Genomic DNA, 14,282 nt, shown 5'->3' on the forward strand with positions numbered 1-14,282 from the left:
GGCCAGGCCTCCTGCTCACCTCTTATCTGTTGAAGTACTGGCATAGTATTTGTCTGAATAATAGTCTATGGTGACATAATGGCCAATGATTACTGAGTACCTACCGTGTGCTGGGCACTGTTATAGATGTCTTATGTGTGCCACTTATTTAGTTCTCAAAAGAACTCTAGGAGGTAGTTTCTTAAGTCAACACCCTCCGAGGCAGAGTAGGTTTATTATAGCATAGCTGGTCACTGAGGGAGAAAACTCCCAAGGCCCAGTATTCAAGCCACAAAGTCAACACTCCTAATTTCATTTTACTCTGTTACCTTCCAGCTACTGAGTGCTAGTCTATGACAAACACACATCTCTTATTTTATCCCCACAATAATGCAAGGACATGTCCCTTCTCATCCTGTTACCTGGTCAGTAAAGATATAGAAAGAAAGCAATTGTCCTAGAGCCATGTGGCCAAGACGCGCAGGGCTCTGACTGACCTCAAATTTCATGCTCTTCCTGTTGCTTTATGGTCTGCCAAAGAGTAGGTTCCAGATTTGTGTTCATGAATTAAACTATGGATGACCAAGTTCTGGGGGGAGCAACCTGGCGGATTTCCTCTGAAGTCCCCACATCTACCTGGGGAGTTAATTCCTGGGTTCTTTGGGACAGTGATCTTCACACTACCTTCCTCCCTTCCAGAACCTTCTATTCTTCAGAGTGTCCTTCAGGAGACATATTCCTGGTGGGTAGGTCGTGAGGCTCCCACGTGGTCTCAGCAACATCTCCTCTTTCATTTATGTGGCAGCCTACCAGCCATGTTTAACTGAAATAAAGGTTCCTGGGCTTCATAAGAACTTTGAAGAGCGATGCTCCAGGGGCCAGCAGCAGGTGTTTCAGCGGAGAAATGGAGTGATCACTGTTTTAACCAGACACGCCTCTTCCCAATACACAAAGGAACACACAAGGCACCAAGCCACTGCATGTGCTGTCACTTGTCCCCATCCCCATTCACATTTGTGGAAAACAAGTTCCAGGAATGACTGAGCAGTGACCTGTCTGCAGCTCTGCTGGACTCCCCTATCATTATACAGCCTAATGTTTGGACATGGGAAAAATGAGCTCGATATCATTCAAACGATGCCTATGACACAGTAAGTCATGAGCTGAGGTCAAAGGACAGTGAAAGGTGTTGCTGCCATCTTTGACTAGAACCCGAAGTCAGCAGATAGAAAGGACGTCAGTGATACGAAGCTATGTGTGTGTATAAGTGACAGAGCCTATAGGGGGGAGGAAATGGGAACTGGGTCCCTGCTGCCTGTTACCCGACCTCTCAGTGTGCCACCTCAGAGGCATCTGGGGCTCCAGGCTTGTCTCACACCTACCCACAACCCCATCTGCAAGCTCCTCCAGTTCCTCTACCTGTTATGCACTCAAACCCATTCTGTTCTCTGGTCTATACTGCCTTGCTTCTGGTCTGGACCCACAGCGGCTCTTTGCCTCTCTGCCCTAAGACGCAGTCTTGCCCATCCCCTCCTCCGCACTGTGTCACAGGGGCTGATGCCCGGATGTGACACTGCCAGGTTCCCTGGCCACTCACTTCCACTGAGGCATGGTCAGGGGAGCCAGTGGCCGGAAACTGGATGGTGGGAAGAAGGCAGAAGCAGTGATTTCCTTCCCAGCTCTCCACAGGCAGTATTCCAGCAGCGGCTGAGTCTCCTGCAGCCCCTCTGCTCTCCATGGTCCTCAGTCAGGATGGGCAGCTCCCTCTCTGCTGTCTACCTGGCAGCCCTTGCTCCAGGTCTCTACCAACACCACCTCCTTCCTTTGTCCTTAGAGCCAGTTTCACCAGTCTGGGCTGCCCCACTGTCCCCGTTTGGTTTCTCTGCTCTTCTAAAGCCTTTGTAACTAGTTCGTCCCATTAAATTCTCTCCATTAAATGGCCCAGAGTACATGGTGTTTTCCTCACTCTCTTGATGGATGCACTTAGGTAATTCCATTAGCTTTTTAATGCTCTCCCCACCTGCTAAGCCACCTGCCGCCAGTCACCGGAGTGATGCTGAGAGTCACACCGTACAGTGACGCTGTACCACCTGAAAGCATCAGAGCCTTCTGGCAGACTCCCATTTCTCAGCACATCTCAGTCTCCTGGGGCCAGCTTCCTTCCTGTCCTCATCTGCTCCCATGAAGGGATCTGGTGCCCTCTCCCTTCAGGCTCCTCATCGGGGAAGATGTAGGACTTTTCTCCATCTTTAAGTATTCAGTGCCCTCTTCCTGAATACTGCACCCGCCTTTCCCTAGGGACAAACTCCCATTATCTTTTGGGTACAGGGGATCGAACTCGGGACCTTATGCTTGCAAGGCAGGTGACAGAACCACTGAGCTAAATCCCTGGCACCCATTATCTTTTAAGATTCCACTCCAACTGCATGGGCTGGGTGAAGACGTCACTGAACAGAGTCTCCTGACTTTCTGCTACGTTCCCATGGCGTCCTGTCTGTAGCCCCTCTGCACCTTAATGACAGTCACCGCAGTCATCTTACAATTCTGTCATCTTATAGCCATTAATGTTCCTAAGCAGCCTATCTTACCTGTCTATATTCCTGGGGAGCACAGCACCAGCTGATAGGTAGCTTGCCCATGCACATTTGCCCAGTGACTGAATGAATGAATTGAAATTGTAAAGGAATGCAAAAGAAGGGCTTCCTGGCTACGGAACTGCAGATTCAAAGTAATGAAGGTCTGGCATCACAGGTACTGTGCACTGAAGCCTCACCACCAGGAAGTGTACTCCACACCCATCACAAAGATTCTTGAAACATTCTTGCCCTGGAGCTACGGCTAAGCCTGATATTCTCATTTTAATGGTCCCATTACTTCTAGGACTGTAGGAATTCAAGATTCCGCCTCAGGACCACATTTCTGAAGTTGTACCTTGAGGAGGTCCACCTAAGAAATGTCAAAAGGGCCAGCCACCTACTCCATCTGTGGGAATACATAAATTCAGATTCCCTTCTCGCTCTGCGGCACAGCCTGTCCTTTTGTGACATCGATGCTAACTGCACTGCAATAATTATAATTTCTCTACAATGTGGTGCTTAATGAGGAAGTGAAACTGACAAATGTTCAGACTAGATTTAATCCAATTATGCAACATCTTGATCCAGATTTCAAACTAAAGGAAAACTCCACTGCTGAATTGTGAATGAAAATTTATTTGCCATAATAGATGGGGGTTGCGGAGGAAGGCAGGGAATAGTTGTCAGGAGAATTGCAATTCTTCACACTAATGGATTGACTCTTCCTACATTTGTGGCAAAGAAGCTGAATTCTATTCTGGGCAAGGAAAATCAGGCAAATGCCAGACAAATGCCACAGACCTCACAGAAAAGCACACTGGGCATGTGGAGGATGGGAGGCAGGGCAACACGACGAGAGCCCTCTGGGGCTTCAGAGGCAGGCAGCTCTCAGTGAAATTTGTTCTTTAGAGTCCACACGCACCTGGGAGGAGGAAGCAGTGTGCCCGGCAGGGTGAAGAATCAGGAATGACCCCCACAGGGGCCTCTACTTGGGACTTAGTCCACGGCAGGAGAGAGGTGGTCACCTCCTGCCAGGGAGTACGGAGCCTCAGGAGGAAGCCTGCTCTTTTCACCACTTGGGAGACCTGAGCAATGAGAGGCCGGTGAAGGCCGAGGGATCACTCCCACCATTACTGTCAGTGAAAATCACGCAACCCAGCCCTGCACTCTGACTCGCAATTTCCTACCGGCTTTGTGGGTGAGGAACGGACCTCCTTCAGCCTCAGTGGCTTCCTATGCAAAAGTACACCTACCCACTAGTGTCCTAGGCAGCTAAGTTAGATAGAAATTAACGTGCCATCAGAGAGGGGCTGGGCCCCCAAGGAAGTCAGCACAGAAGATGAAGACATCAGGATTGTGGCTGCAGGCAAACCCGAAGAGCCAGGTGTCAGCATGGACACGAGCAGCAAGGCACACCAGCCTCCCTACAGACAAACAGCGTCATTAGCACCACCTGGTCCTGTGAGCCCAGACAGGCATCCCATGCATAAGTGGGTGGGTGAGCAGCACACCTGGACTGTGCTTCCTTCCCTTCCCCAATATGCCTTTGTTCTTTCCATCTACCCTTTCTGTGTGACTCATTTCCCTACTGGCTCAATATTAGCTAAGTGGCTACACGTGTAATCCTACAGGTTGACTGTACCTTGACCCACAGAGCACGCCTTATGACACAGCTATATAAATTACCCCGACAAAGGGCCCGGTGGCCACCTGCTCGGAACCCCTTCCAGAAACCCAGGGGTTAATCTTCTCCTTATTTCCAATAGAAGTTTCCTAACTTTCTCCTTTGGTTCGAGACTTCATTTCTCATTTCTCGACACTGGGAGATCAGGAACTTGGCACATCTGACATCTAACAGGTGGGGGGGTTACATTTTCCCACATCACTAGGGTTCTGATTAGAGGACAAGTGATAAGCTCAGTCCAGAGCCCAGGCTTGTCCATGGGATGTAGCAGTGCTCAGTGAAGTCTAGCCACTGTTTCCAAGGCTACATCAGCCTTAACTTCTTAATATACAAGGTTAGTGGGTGGCCCCAGGAAACAATAAAAGGAACTGAATCAGAGGCTAAACTTCAAAGCTGATCATTAGGATTTCTATCAGTTTTTCTTTTCAGGACATACCAGATAGATTCACAGCCCTGATTTCAAGTTCTCCAGAAAGAATTAAGGAGGAGAATATTTTCCAGGCACCTACTCTCTGTTGAAAGTGTGTGTAATGAGCTGACTTGATTATCACATTTGATACACTGCTTTGCATCCTCCCCTCTCCTCCTCTTCCCTCCCTTCTTCTTCTCTTCTTGTCTTCTTTCCTCTTGTCTTCTCCCTCTGCCTTCCCCACTTCCATTGCTGGGGATGGAACCCAGGGCTGTTGCATAGAGCTGCATTCCCAGGCAGTTTTATTTTTACTTTGAGACAGGGCCTTGCTAAGTTTTTAATTTGCCCAGGCTGGGCTTGAACTTGTGCTCCTCCTAGAGTGTATCAGCCTCCTTGAACTTGTATCAGCCTCCTAGAGTGCTGATGTAATGAGCCCTACAAAATGAAGCTTTACAAGTTAGACTTTTTTCTTTTAGAGATAAGCAACTTCTCTGAAGTTCCTCCTGTGAGCACACAGCCAACACAGCCTCCTCTCCTCAGCCCCCAAGTGACAGAGTATGCAGATGCCAGCTCCAGGAGCCTGCGGCCTGGTCTCCTTTCTAAGAGAAAAGGGAGAATGCAGTGGAGAAGTGATAAAGCAAGTGCAGGATCTGCGCCGTCTCCCTGTGATCCCCCTTTCCTCTGTTCCTTCCTATAAAAGACCCTTGCCCCCCTGTAAATGGCGAGGAGATCATTTGAGACAAATGTGACCCTCCATCTCCTGGGAGCTTGTTTTGCATAAATCCTTTCTTCCTTTTTACCAAACTGCGTGGCCCCCTTGGATGCGGTTAGCGGCAAGCAAAGGAACCCAAGCAAGGAACCTGAGTGGCTTTATAACAGATTTGTGCCACTAGGCCCAGCCTGCAAGTTTGTTCTTCTCTTGGGCCAGATTTGCCTTCTCTTGTCATTTCACTTGTGCCCTCTTTTCTAATCACAGAATAGTCCATAAAACGGTGGAGGCAACTAAACCTCCCTCGCCAGTTCTTCACTTTCCTAGGGTCTCATGAAAGCAGCTTGTGATCCTCTCTGAAGAAACACATTCATCTACATGGCCTGGGAACCTCCCAGGGCCCAAGATATAGGCAGAAGGTAGTTGCTATTTCCATCTTGCAGAGGAAGAAAATGATTCTCAGAAAGTTGAGGTGACTGGCAAAGATCACACCCAAAGTGAGAATGGTGTGTGTGTGTGTGTGTGTGTGTGTGTGGTAGCTGATCATTCTTTTCAGTTTCCGAATCCATGCTTTGTCAAAAGGAAATGAATGTCAAATCTAATCCATCAATTTCATTATCAGAGTACTTCTTATGTACTATTCGGCCAAAGTTTTAAGAATTTTTTTTAAAGGCAGAAAAGAAAGATTCTGCTAGAACCCACTGACTGGTTAGTACTGATAATCAGAGATTCTTTTATGCTTAATACAACTACACAAAAGGGTTTTAAAGTGAGCAATTATAAAAGGAAAGGATAAAGGATCTTTTTCAGACATAAGAATATTGCAGGGGGGAAAGATGACTGTGGAGGAGAAGAAGTGGTAAGTATTTCCCATTGGAACTGATTCGAATCACACTGGGGTTTACGTCTGTGTCATTGAAACACTGGGCTGTGAAGGTTAAGTCTCTATCGAGTTCATTGTCAATGTCATGGATGTAAAAAAGTCTGAGACGGTCACTTTAGCAGCCCATGAGTGCACCTTCCTGCTGCGGTCCCACTGTGGGACCAGAATCATGACCAAAGTCTAAGATGGTGCAAAAGCACTGAAAAATGAAGGTGGTAATGTGTTGTGTAGCCAACACTCTCCTCCTCAATCAAAAATATGTATGTTTGACAGTCGAACAAAGGCCAGGGTATTTGCCTTAAGAATGTGTCTAGCATTACCAACTGTCAGAAGCAAAGAACTAAACTTTCTCCTCTCCTTGAAACTGCAATTTGATTCGATGAGAAGTTCCTCAGCTCTGCCTGCTTCCAAGTAAAGTCTGTGCAGAAGCTGGAATCAAAGACCTTCTAGCCTGCTTATAGCTTTGCTCAAGTTATTCTGAAGCCCTCCCCAGCTCGATAGCCATTTAGCATTTCCTGTCACCAAGCACTTATGCCCTTGGCTTTCAGAGACCCCACCATAAAAAATATACCCATGTATTTAAGATCACAGGAGAGATTAGCCCCTGTGCAGAGCTTCCAGCAGCCTTGACCAGGAAAAGAGATAAAATGCATATTTCTAGGAGCAGCGAGATTAATCCTTATCTTAGTGCAGATTCCTAGGAGAGGTGGAGGGGAATGGAGCATGATTCTAAGAGGAAATCTGTTAGAAGGGAAAGCACAGGTCCACATTAAAATAAGCAAACAAAAGCATCCACATGAGTTACTAGAGAAAGTGGACTAAGAAAGGACTGAGCATCCTGAGTTGATAGCCCAAGGAGGGGTAAAACTGGGGCAAGAAGGAGAGAATGGGAGAAAGAAAGAGTAAAGGGATGGAATCAGCATTCTGACTGTATCCAGATCTTAGCTAACTGAATTAGGGCTCTGCTCCCATACATTGATATGTGGAGGCATATCATATGGTGAGGCTGTTAAGAAATACCGTGAGTTTTAACTTCTGCTGGCCTAAAGCTATGGAATCCCCAACCCATCAAGTGTGTCCTGTTACCATGAGCATCCCTGTCCACAGGGGAGCACGGGGAGCTGCTGATGGAAGCGCCAGGACTGAGGTGTCAGGGTTCTGTGAGCTTCAAGACCTACAGTAATGTACACGTGCGTGTATACAGTGGGTCCACCATTGAAGTCTGGAGGAGATCAGGAATTCAGATGATTCACAGCGATGCCTCTCCACTGGGACCTCACAGCAAAGCAGGAAAAAGAAATGGACTAAAGCGCCCAGCTCTGGGATTCTCACTATGTCCAGCATTGTGCTGATTCAGACTGTAGCTCATTCAGTCCTCAGGCACAAGCAAGTTTAAAGGCAGATACTAGCATTTGCTTTATTTTACAGGCAAGGAAACTGAGCTTCAGGGAAAGTGAGTGGAGTATCCAAAAATCACAAAGCTTGGGAATGCTGAAGCTTTGGGACTCAAATCCAATCTGTTCTCATCCAAACTCAGACCTTCAACCACTGAAAAATACTGCTCCCTAAGAACCAAACTAAAATGTGGTCAGAAGCTCAGAAAAGTACTTCCAAAAAGGCAAGAGCCCTAGGGATTCTAGGCAACCTAAAGACAGAAAATCACATTTTAACTGGATCATGAATGTTGAACCAAGAAAAATTTCAAAAAGTACACCGGAGTGTGAGCAGAGGACAGAGGGAAGTTTATGTGCAAGAGAGGAGGGCACCCTAGGGCCTGAGATCACTGAAGCTGCTTCTGAGAGTAAACGTTCAAGGGATGAAGCTCAAGGACCTGGTTGGCCAAGTGACTCTCCTTGGGATGGAGAAGTTACCTCCATTGATGGCTGAAAGCAGGGAAAGCAACAGAAGTAAAACAGTGGGGCCAAAGAAGGAAGGCTTTTGGATTTCAACACTGATGACCATAATTCACTAGTGACTTTATACATGGACTCTAGGAGATTGGTTGCATATGATGGACCACACTCCCCCCAGCTCTCCTATACCATGTTGTTCTGCACTGAAATTTTGTAAAGAATCCCACCACAGGGTGGAGTTCCTTCTTCACCCTCTGACTTTGGGACAGACTTCTAAATTACACTGGCTGAAGACTGAGGCAGAGAACGCGAGTCTAGGCTTCCATTCATGCTCTGGAAACCTAGCAACCACTCAGTAACCAAAACCCTGAGTTAACTGTCCTTTGGCTCCATCTGGAGCCACAGGGACCGCTCCACAGCCAGCCAAAGTTTGAGCATGTGAGCGAGCCCAGAGAAGTCACTCAGACCCACAGCTGACCAAAGGCATGTGAGTCAGGAGCTCAGGGAAAAGCAGACCCTAAAAGACCAAGCCGAGGACCCAGAGACTTGTGAGTGTAATATACATTACAGTGTTATGCCACGAGTTTTGCTATGCATTGTTTCCCATTACTAGCTCACAGGCATCTTTTCCAACAAGTCTCTAGTGCAGTGATTCTCAAACTAAGATGTATTTTATATTAAAAAATAAAAGTTTTTAAGTCAAAGAAAACTGAAGAATGTTCAATCTGATATATTCATATACACATCACACAATCTGTATACAAACATGTATTACATGCACAGTGTGGTATGAATTTACTAAAAACTAAAAAATCTTGAAAAATTGGTTGTTGGATGCACTGGTGAACATCAGGTTGGCCTGTGTTCCTTGTACCCTCAGTCATCATGGGGCAGATACTGTTTTTCTCTACTCTGCTCAGGATGCAGAGACGTTTCAGGGACCAACACAGGGTGGGAAGAAGATAACTGGATGGAGTGGAGGATCCCTCAGGTCCCCCTTTTTCTCTTTCATGCTTTGTATTGCTATACAAAGTTATTGTCCAAAAGCAAAGGCTGCAGCTAAATGCAGCTTGAACAGTGCACTATGTAACTGTCATTTCCAGTTTCGGAGACAAAGCTAGAAGGGTCTGGATCTACACTCCAAATCCAGGGATTAAAGTGATTTTTAGACTCATCTGGCAAACTCACTGGGCCCACCTCCTGTCTCTACCCTTCTGTTGGACTCACAAATTGGTCACAGGGCTTTCTCAGGAGGAAGGCCATGCTGACCCTAATTCTACCAGACCGCATGGTTCCCTCTTCTGAAAAACTAAAGAATCCAGACAACCCTAACACTTTCCATGGGTTTCTTCCAGTTTAGAATGTCCAATACCAGGCAGGAAAGCAAAACCAAACCAAACCCCAAAATAACTCTGCCAAGCAAGCAAAATGTTTTGGCTTCGCCTGGTGCAGACTGCTGATGTGGGAGGAGAGTGCACGCAGGTGTGCGCATGCATGTGTGTTTGCACGTGTGTGCAGAAGGCCATCTGTCAGCTCAGTGATCTGAGCTGCAGAGGAAACATAGCACATATTTATGGAGAATGCCGGCAGAGGAGGGTACGAGTTACAGAACACAAGTGTAGGAAGAGGCTGGACTGGGGCTGCTGTGAGTGAAACTCAGCCTGTCTGCCTTCAGGAGGAGCAGCAGAGGAGCTTGGGGACTAAAGCCATTCATCTGCTCTTTCATTGCTCACACAGTCATTCATCTGTTCATTCATTTACTCCTGGAGCAGCTGCTCGGTACCAGTGTCCTCTGCTAATCAGCCCACGACAATGACTTGATTCTGGTCCTGAGGAACCACAGGGCAGGAAGCAGGGCACGCAGGTAACCACTTTTGGTAAAAAATTCGACGCAACAGGTATGAAGTGCCTGTTAGTAAAGCATGCTGAGGGATTGCAGCTATTTAATCTAATCACACTGTTGGAATTCGACAAATTTGGTTTTCACATCATGGGAAGACTGCAGACAGAGTGGAGCAGATGACTCACTTGAGACCATGTGGCCGCTAACAAAGGAAGACTTTGAACCTAGAGCAAAGACACCACCTCGATTCTCAATGGAAATTCAATACGGGGCAGTTGCTGAGGTCTCGGAGCTGCAGGAGACATGATGTCAGCAAGACTTTGTGGGGAACACAGAGTCCCAGGGCTCACATACATAAAGAGGCAGTGACAATCCACTGTGATGCTTGCAAAGAGAGGTACGGGCTACTCCCAAGGCACTGCTACCTCTCTGGGGGAGGAAGGCTTCTCTAGGAGGTATCGCTTAGTGGAGACAACAATCCCCAGTTCAATGAGAACAGTTTGCTTGTCACAGTGACACACAGAAAGAGTCTCATAATTTAATTCATGATCTCTGCTAAGTGTTACAAAAATGTTCCTTCTAATCTCTGCACAAGAGCTAAAAGAGAATATTAGAGTATTTCTTTTTACAGATGATGACATAGAGAATGAACGATGCAAAAGTTGCTCAGGGACCCTTGGTTAAGTGGCCAGATCTGACTCTGAAGATCAGGCAGTTTCTTTTAGGGTTGATAGGCAATCTCCCCAAGGACAGGTCCAGGCTGAGTCTCTCACCTGTACAGACCTGGAGCCCAGGAAGCAGAAACCAGGTGAAATCCAGAGCAACAAGCCAGTGGGTAGTCTCCCTTCTTGTGGGGAGTGTGTAGCAGTCCCACAGCTTAGCCTGCACCAATGGGGTTACCTCTGGTTTGTTTTTCTGGCTGAGAGGTAATGAAGAGGCAGACGGGAAGATCACAGATTTGCAGAGCATAGAGGTGCCCTAGGGAATGCGCAGCCAGAGAGTTTCTACAAGGGTAAGTGGGGTTGGAAAGATCTTAGTGCAGGGGAAATGGAATAGCATGCACCACCTCTGAGAGGTTTAGGTGAGTGAGATCAACTTTCTAATAGAGTTTCTCTTCAAATTAGGCCCAATAACTCTTTTTCGTAGATAAGAACCCTCACACTCAAGGACAAGAAAACTTACCCAAACTCCCCAGGAGCTGAGAGAGGGGGCTCAGACGCGATAGTATGCACCTGTCTCTAAAGACAGCCTGTGCTTCTCACCTCCTGCCTCTCCCAGGCATTTAGGGATACTGAAAATGACTCACAAAGTCTTGCCATCAAAGCAGATGGGACCAAGACTGAAGACTAACTCCAGGCAGGGAGCCATTGCAGACCATCCATACAGCGTAGATACTCCCCAAGCATAACTTCTAGTACCTTTAGGCAAGGGCATTTGTATGTCAAAAAATAGATTATTTGATTTGCATAAATTTCTTCTGCAGGGAATAGTCATTCGCCTATTAATTACATAGCCCTGGAGCAGGCACTGTGCCTGGTCTCAGTAATACAAGGACCTCAGGAAGCTCATGGAGGGGATGGGGAAGAAGTGCTGTTAACAGAGGAGGGGCAGGGTGTGAGGCACCAAGGCAAGAAAGACCCTGGGCTCAGGGATCTGGGTTTGCAAGGGACATGAAAGGCCCCTTGTTCTTCTCCACTCCAGGTGCAACTGCCCAACTGCCCTCTTTGGTGCCACTGCCACTCCCACCCCAAAAGCTCGATCTATCAGCAAGGCCACTGCCCTTTCAGCTGGAGCCTGCTGTCTTTAGTGCCAGCCACTGGTCCCAATTCCACGATGTGGCTACCATAAAATGCCACGGCCTCTCTTCCACACTGAGACACTATACCAGAGCCCCTGCTCTATGGTTGTTTTTTCTCCAGGCGCAACAATTCAGGGTCCATCAGCTGCTCCTAGGGAAATAGGCTTTCAAATTCTGTTGTTCAGTCTGTCCGGAAACATGAGGGTGTTTTTGTGTGCCTCCTAGTGTGGGGTCTGAACTCAAAGCAATGCTCCAGATGGAATTACTTTAGCCCCACAAACTCCCCGTGGGTGTCAGAGGTGTGATTCTAAGGGTCTGCAAGGATGAGGGAGATCAAGGTGATGAGACACCTTAGATCCTCTTGCATTAGGGCACACGTATTCCACTCAGGAAACTTCACTGGCTGACTAATGAGACTGAATTCTGTGTAGAGATTCCCCCCAGAGTGCCGGGTGGAGGTCCTTAAGTATGTATTGTGGGACTTGCAGTGGCTTCGGTTTCACAGAGCTGGGGGTTTTCCTTTCTGGCTCAATTCCCAGGAGTCCCACCAGCAGGCGGGGACCGGGGGACCCAGACACACCAGACCACGTCCTCAATGTAGGACATCTCCTGCACATGGCTTTCTCCACAGTGTCTTGCTCAGTGCTGGACCTGCCCACATCCCAGAGCCCTGACCAGCCTTCGCCTGCTGCTGTCCTTTTGAAACGTTTCAGCCACTTGCGGACTGGATGAGGAGCTCCCTTTCCAGAGACAACACTGTCCTTTACAGGACCTGTACAGGAATCCTGGCCAGGAAACTTTCCCGTTTCCGTCTGGGCCCTGGAGTCCCCTCGGTAGAGTGGTTGGTACAAATCAACCCAGTCCCCCTCTCTTGGGCCCCAGCTTGGCGACCCTGCTCAGGCCCACCACTCCCGTACCCTGCCTCTTTCCCTGGGCACATGCAGGCGCCCCCAGCAGGGACACACGCTCTGGGATAGGCGCTCCGGAAGACAGCTCCGGCCGCCCACTGGTGCACGCGCAGCCTCCGCGTGAACCCGCAGCCGAGGGAAGGTGTACTTACACTTACAGGTTGGCTTTTTGGCACGTCATAAACACCTTCCTTCTTTTGGCTGGTGGGAACCTACGGAAGAATCGAATTCCACATGGTTAAAAGCCCCGGCGTTCGACTGCAACGCACAACGCAGCCAGACGTCCACTGCGAGCTGGAGGAACGGACAGGGGGCTGCCGCGCCGGTGAAAGATGAAATGAGGAGGGGGCAGGGTCATGAGAGGACTGGCTGAGGGCGCCTCTGCCTTGAGGCTTCGCGCAGTCTCAGAACGGGGACTGCGGGCAGCCTGCAGTGAGAAAACCATCCTCATTACGCTGAGGGCAAAAGTGAGGCCCAGGGAGGAGCTGCGATTTGCTCGAAAGGTTTAGAAACAGTCTATAGCCGAGCATAAACTGCTCAGTGCTGAGACTGAGATGCAGGTGATCAAAAATATAGTAAATATCGCTATCCCAGCACACACGGCTTCAGTACTGCTCTACATCTCCTTCCCTTCCTCCTCCCCTGCTCATCCACGTGGTCTTCCCAGCCACGTGTCAACAGTAAAGCCCAAGCAGGTCATTTAGCCCTTCTGAGCTGCGCTGTCATCACATGGGGCCGTCGGCACTGCCTCTCGCTCAGGTTCTGGTTAGGAACCATTGGGAACACAGACGTTAGATAAGCAAAACCTATTAGGAATCATAGCACTGTAATGGGTCAGAGCGACAGCTGCTTTCGTCACTGGCACATCACATGCACGGACACATGAACACATCCTGTGATACTAGCAACAGAGTCAGTCAAGGGCTCGGCCCAGGGACACTCTGGATTAGAAGCTCTCATTAGCTGATCCTTCCCCAGCAACTGCCACAGTTCAGCTTACACCTTCACTGCGGGGGCCCGAGAAGCTCAGGGTGGTCTCCTTCCATCAGGTTGGGGCTGCTTGGGGGCAGACACAGTGCCTCCCACCCCGTAGGCACTCAACAAGTGTCTGTGGGTAAACATCACCACAGAGGAGTAGGGGGTAGTGAAGAAAAAGAAAAATGGCTGGATAGGCACTGACTGGCTCACCATGTCATTCTTTTATGAGTAAGGATGTGAGCTTAGGCTTCCAGATCCTTTATCACCGCCACTCCTGCTGAACTTAAAATCCTTCAGGATCCCTAAGAAGTTGGTTTTATTGGGTCTGCTTTAACCTGCAGAAAGTGAGGCTCAGAGATGTTAAGGCTCTGCCCAGAGTTATAAAGGCGGAAGGCTCCAAACGCTGCTCTGTGATTATCAAAAAAGCTAGTATACGCTGACATGTTCCGGGCACTTTCCATGGGCTGGGTGCTGCTGCTCCTCAGGATGGACTGCCCCCATCCCCATGACACACTCCTGAGTGTCCAGAAGTTGGCCAGTGGGCTGGTTAGGAGTGGGGCCGGCCGTCTGCCATTCGATGGCTGCCCTATACTGGCTGCTTTCTCTAACATCACACCCTCTGTTTCCAGAGGCTTGTGAGTATTTTTCAGGAGCACAGAAAT

The 14,282-nt window shown here is 48.5% G+C and overlaps 1 protein-coding gene across 10 annotated transcripts in view; it reads right to left on the bottom strand.

Annotated features, from left to right (window-relative positions):
- Dab1 (DAB adaptor protein 1) overlaps positions 1–14,282 on the bottom strand; it is a 768,539-nt gene that overhangs the window by 45,206 nt on the left and 709,051 nt on the right. For 6 of the 10 annotated variants that reach the window (XM_010603632.1, XM_010603629.1, XM_010603628.1 and 3 more), the window contains one exon: positions 12,795–12,854. In XM_010603632.1, coding sequence (XP_010601934.1) covers positions 12,795–12,854 — 60 coding nt within the window. The remainder of the gene's footprint in view (positions 1–12,794; positions 12,855–14,282) is intronic. The other 4 variants (XM_010603631.1, XM_010603630.1, XM_010603627.1 and 1 more) reach the window with 1 other exon arrangement.

This window comes from Fukomys damarensis, unplaced genomic scaffold (genome assembly GCF_012274545.1).
Source record: "Fukomys damarensis isolate Sample0158 unplaced genomic scaffold, DMR_v1.0_HiC HiC_scaffold_23, whole genome shotgun sequence".
Taxonomy (NCBI): domain Eukaryota; kingdom Metazoa; phylum Chordata; class Mammalia; order Rodentia; family Bathyergidae; genus Fukomys; species Fukomys damarensis.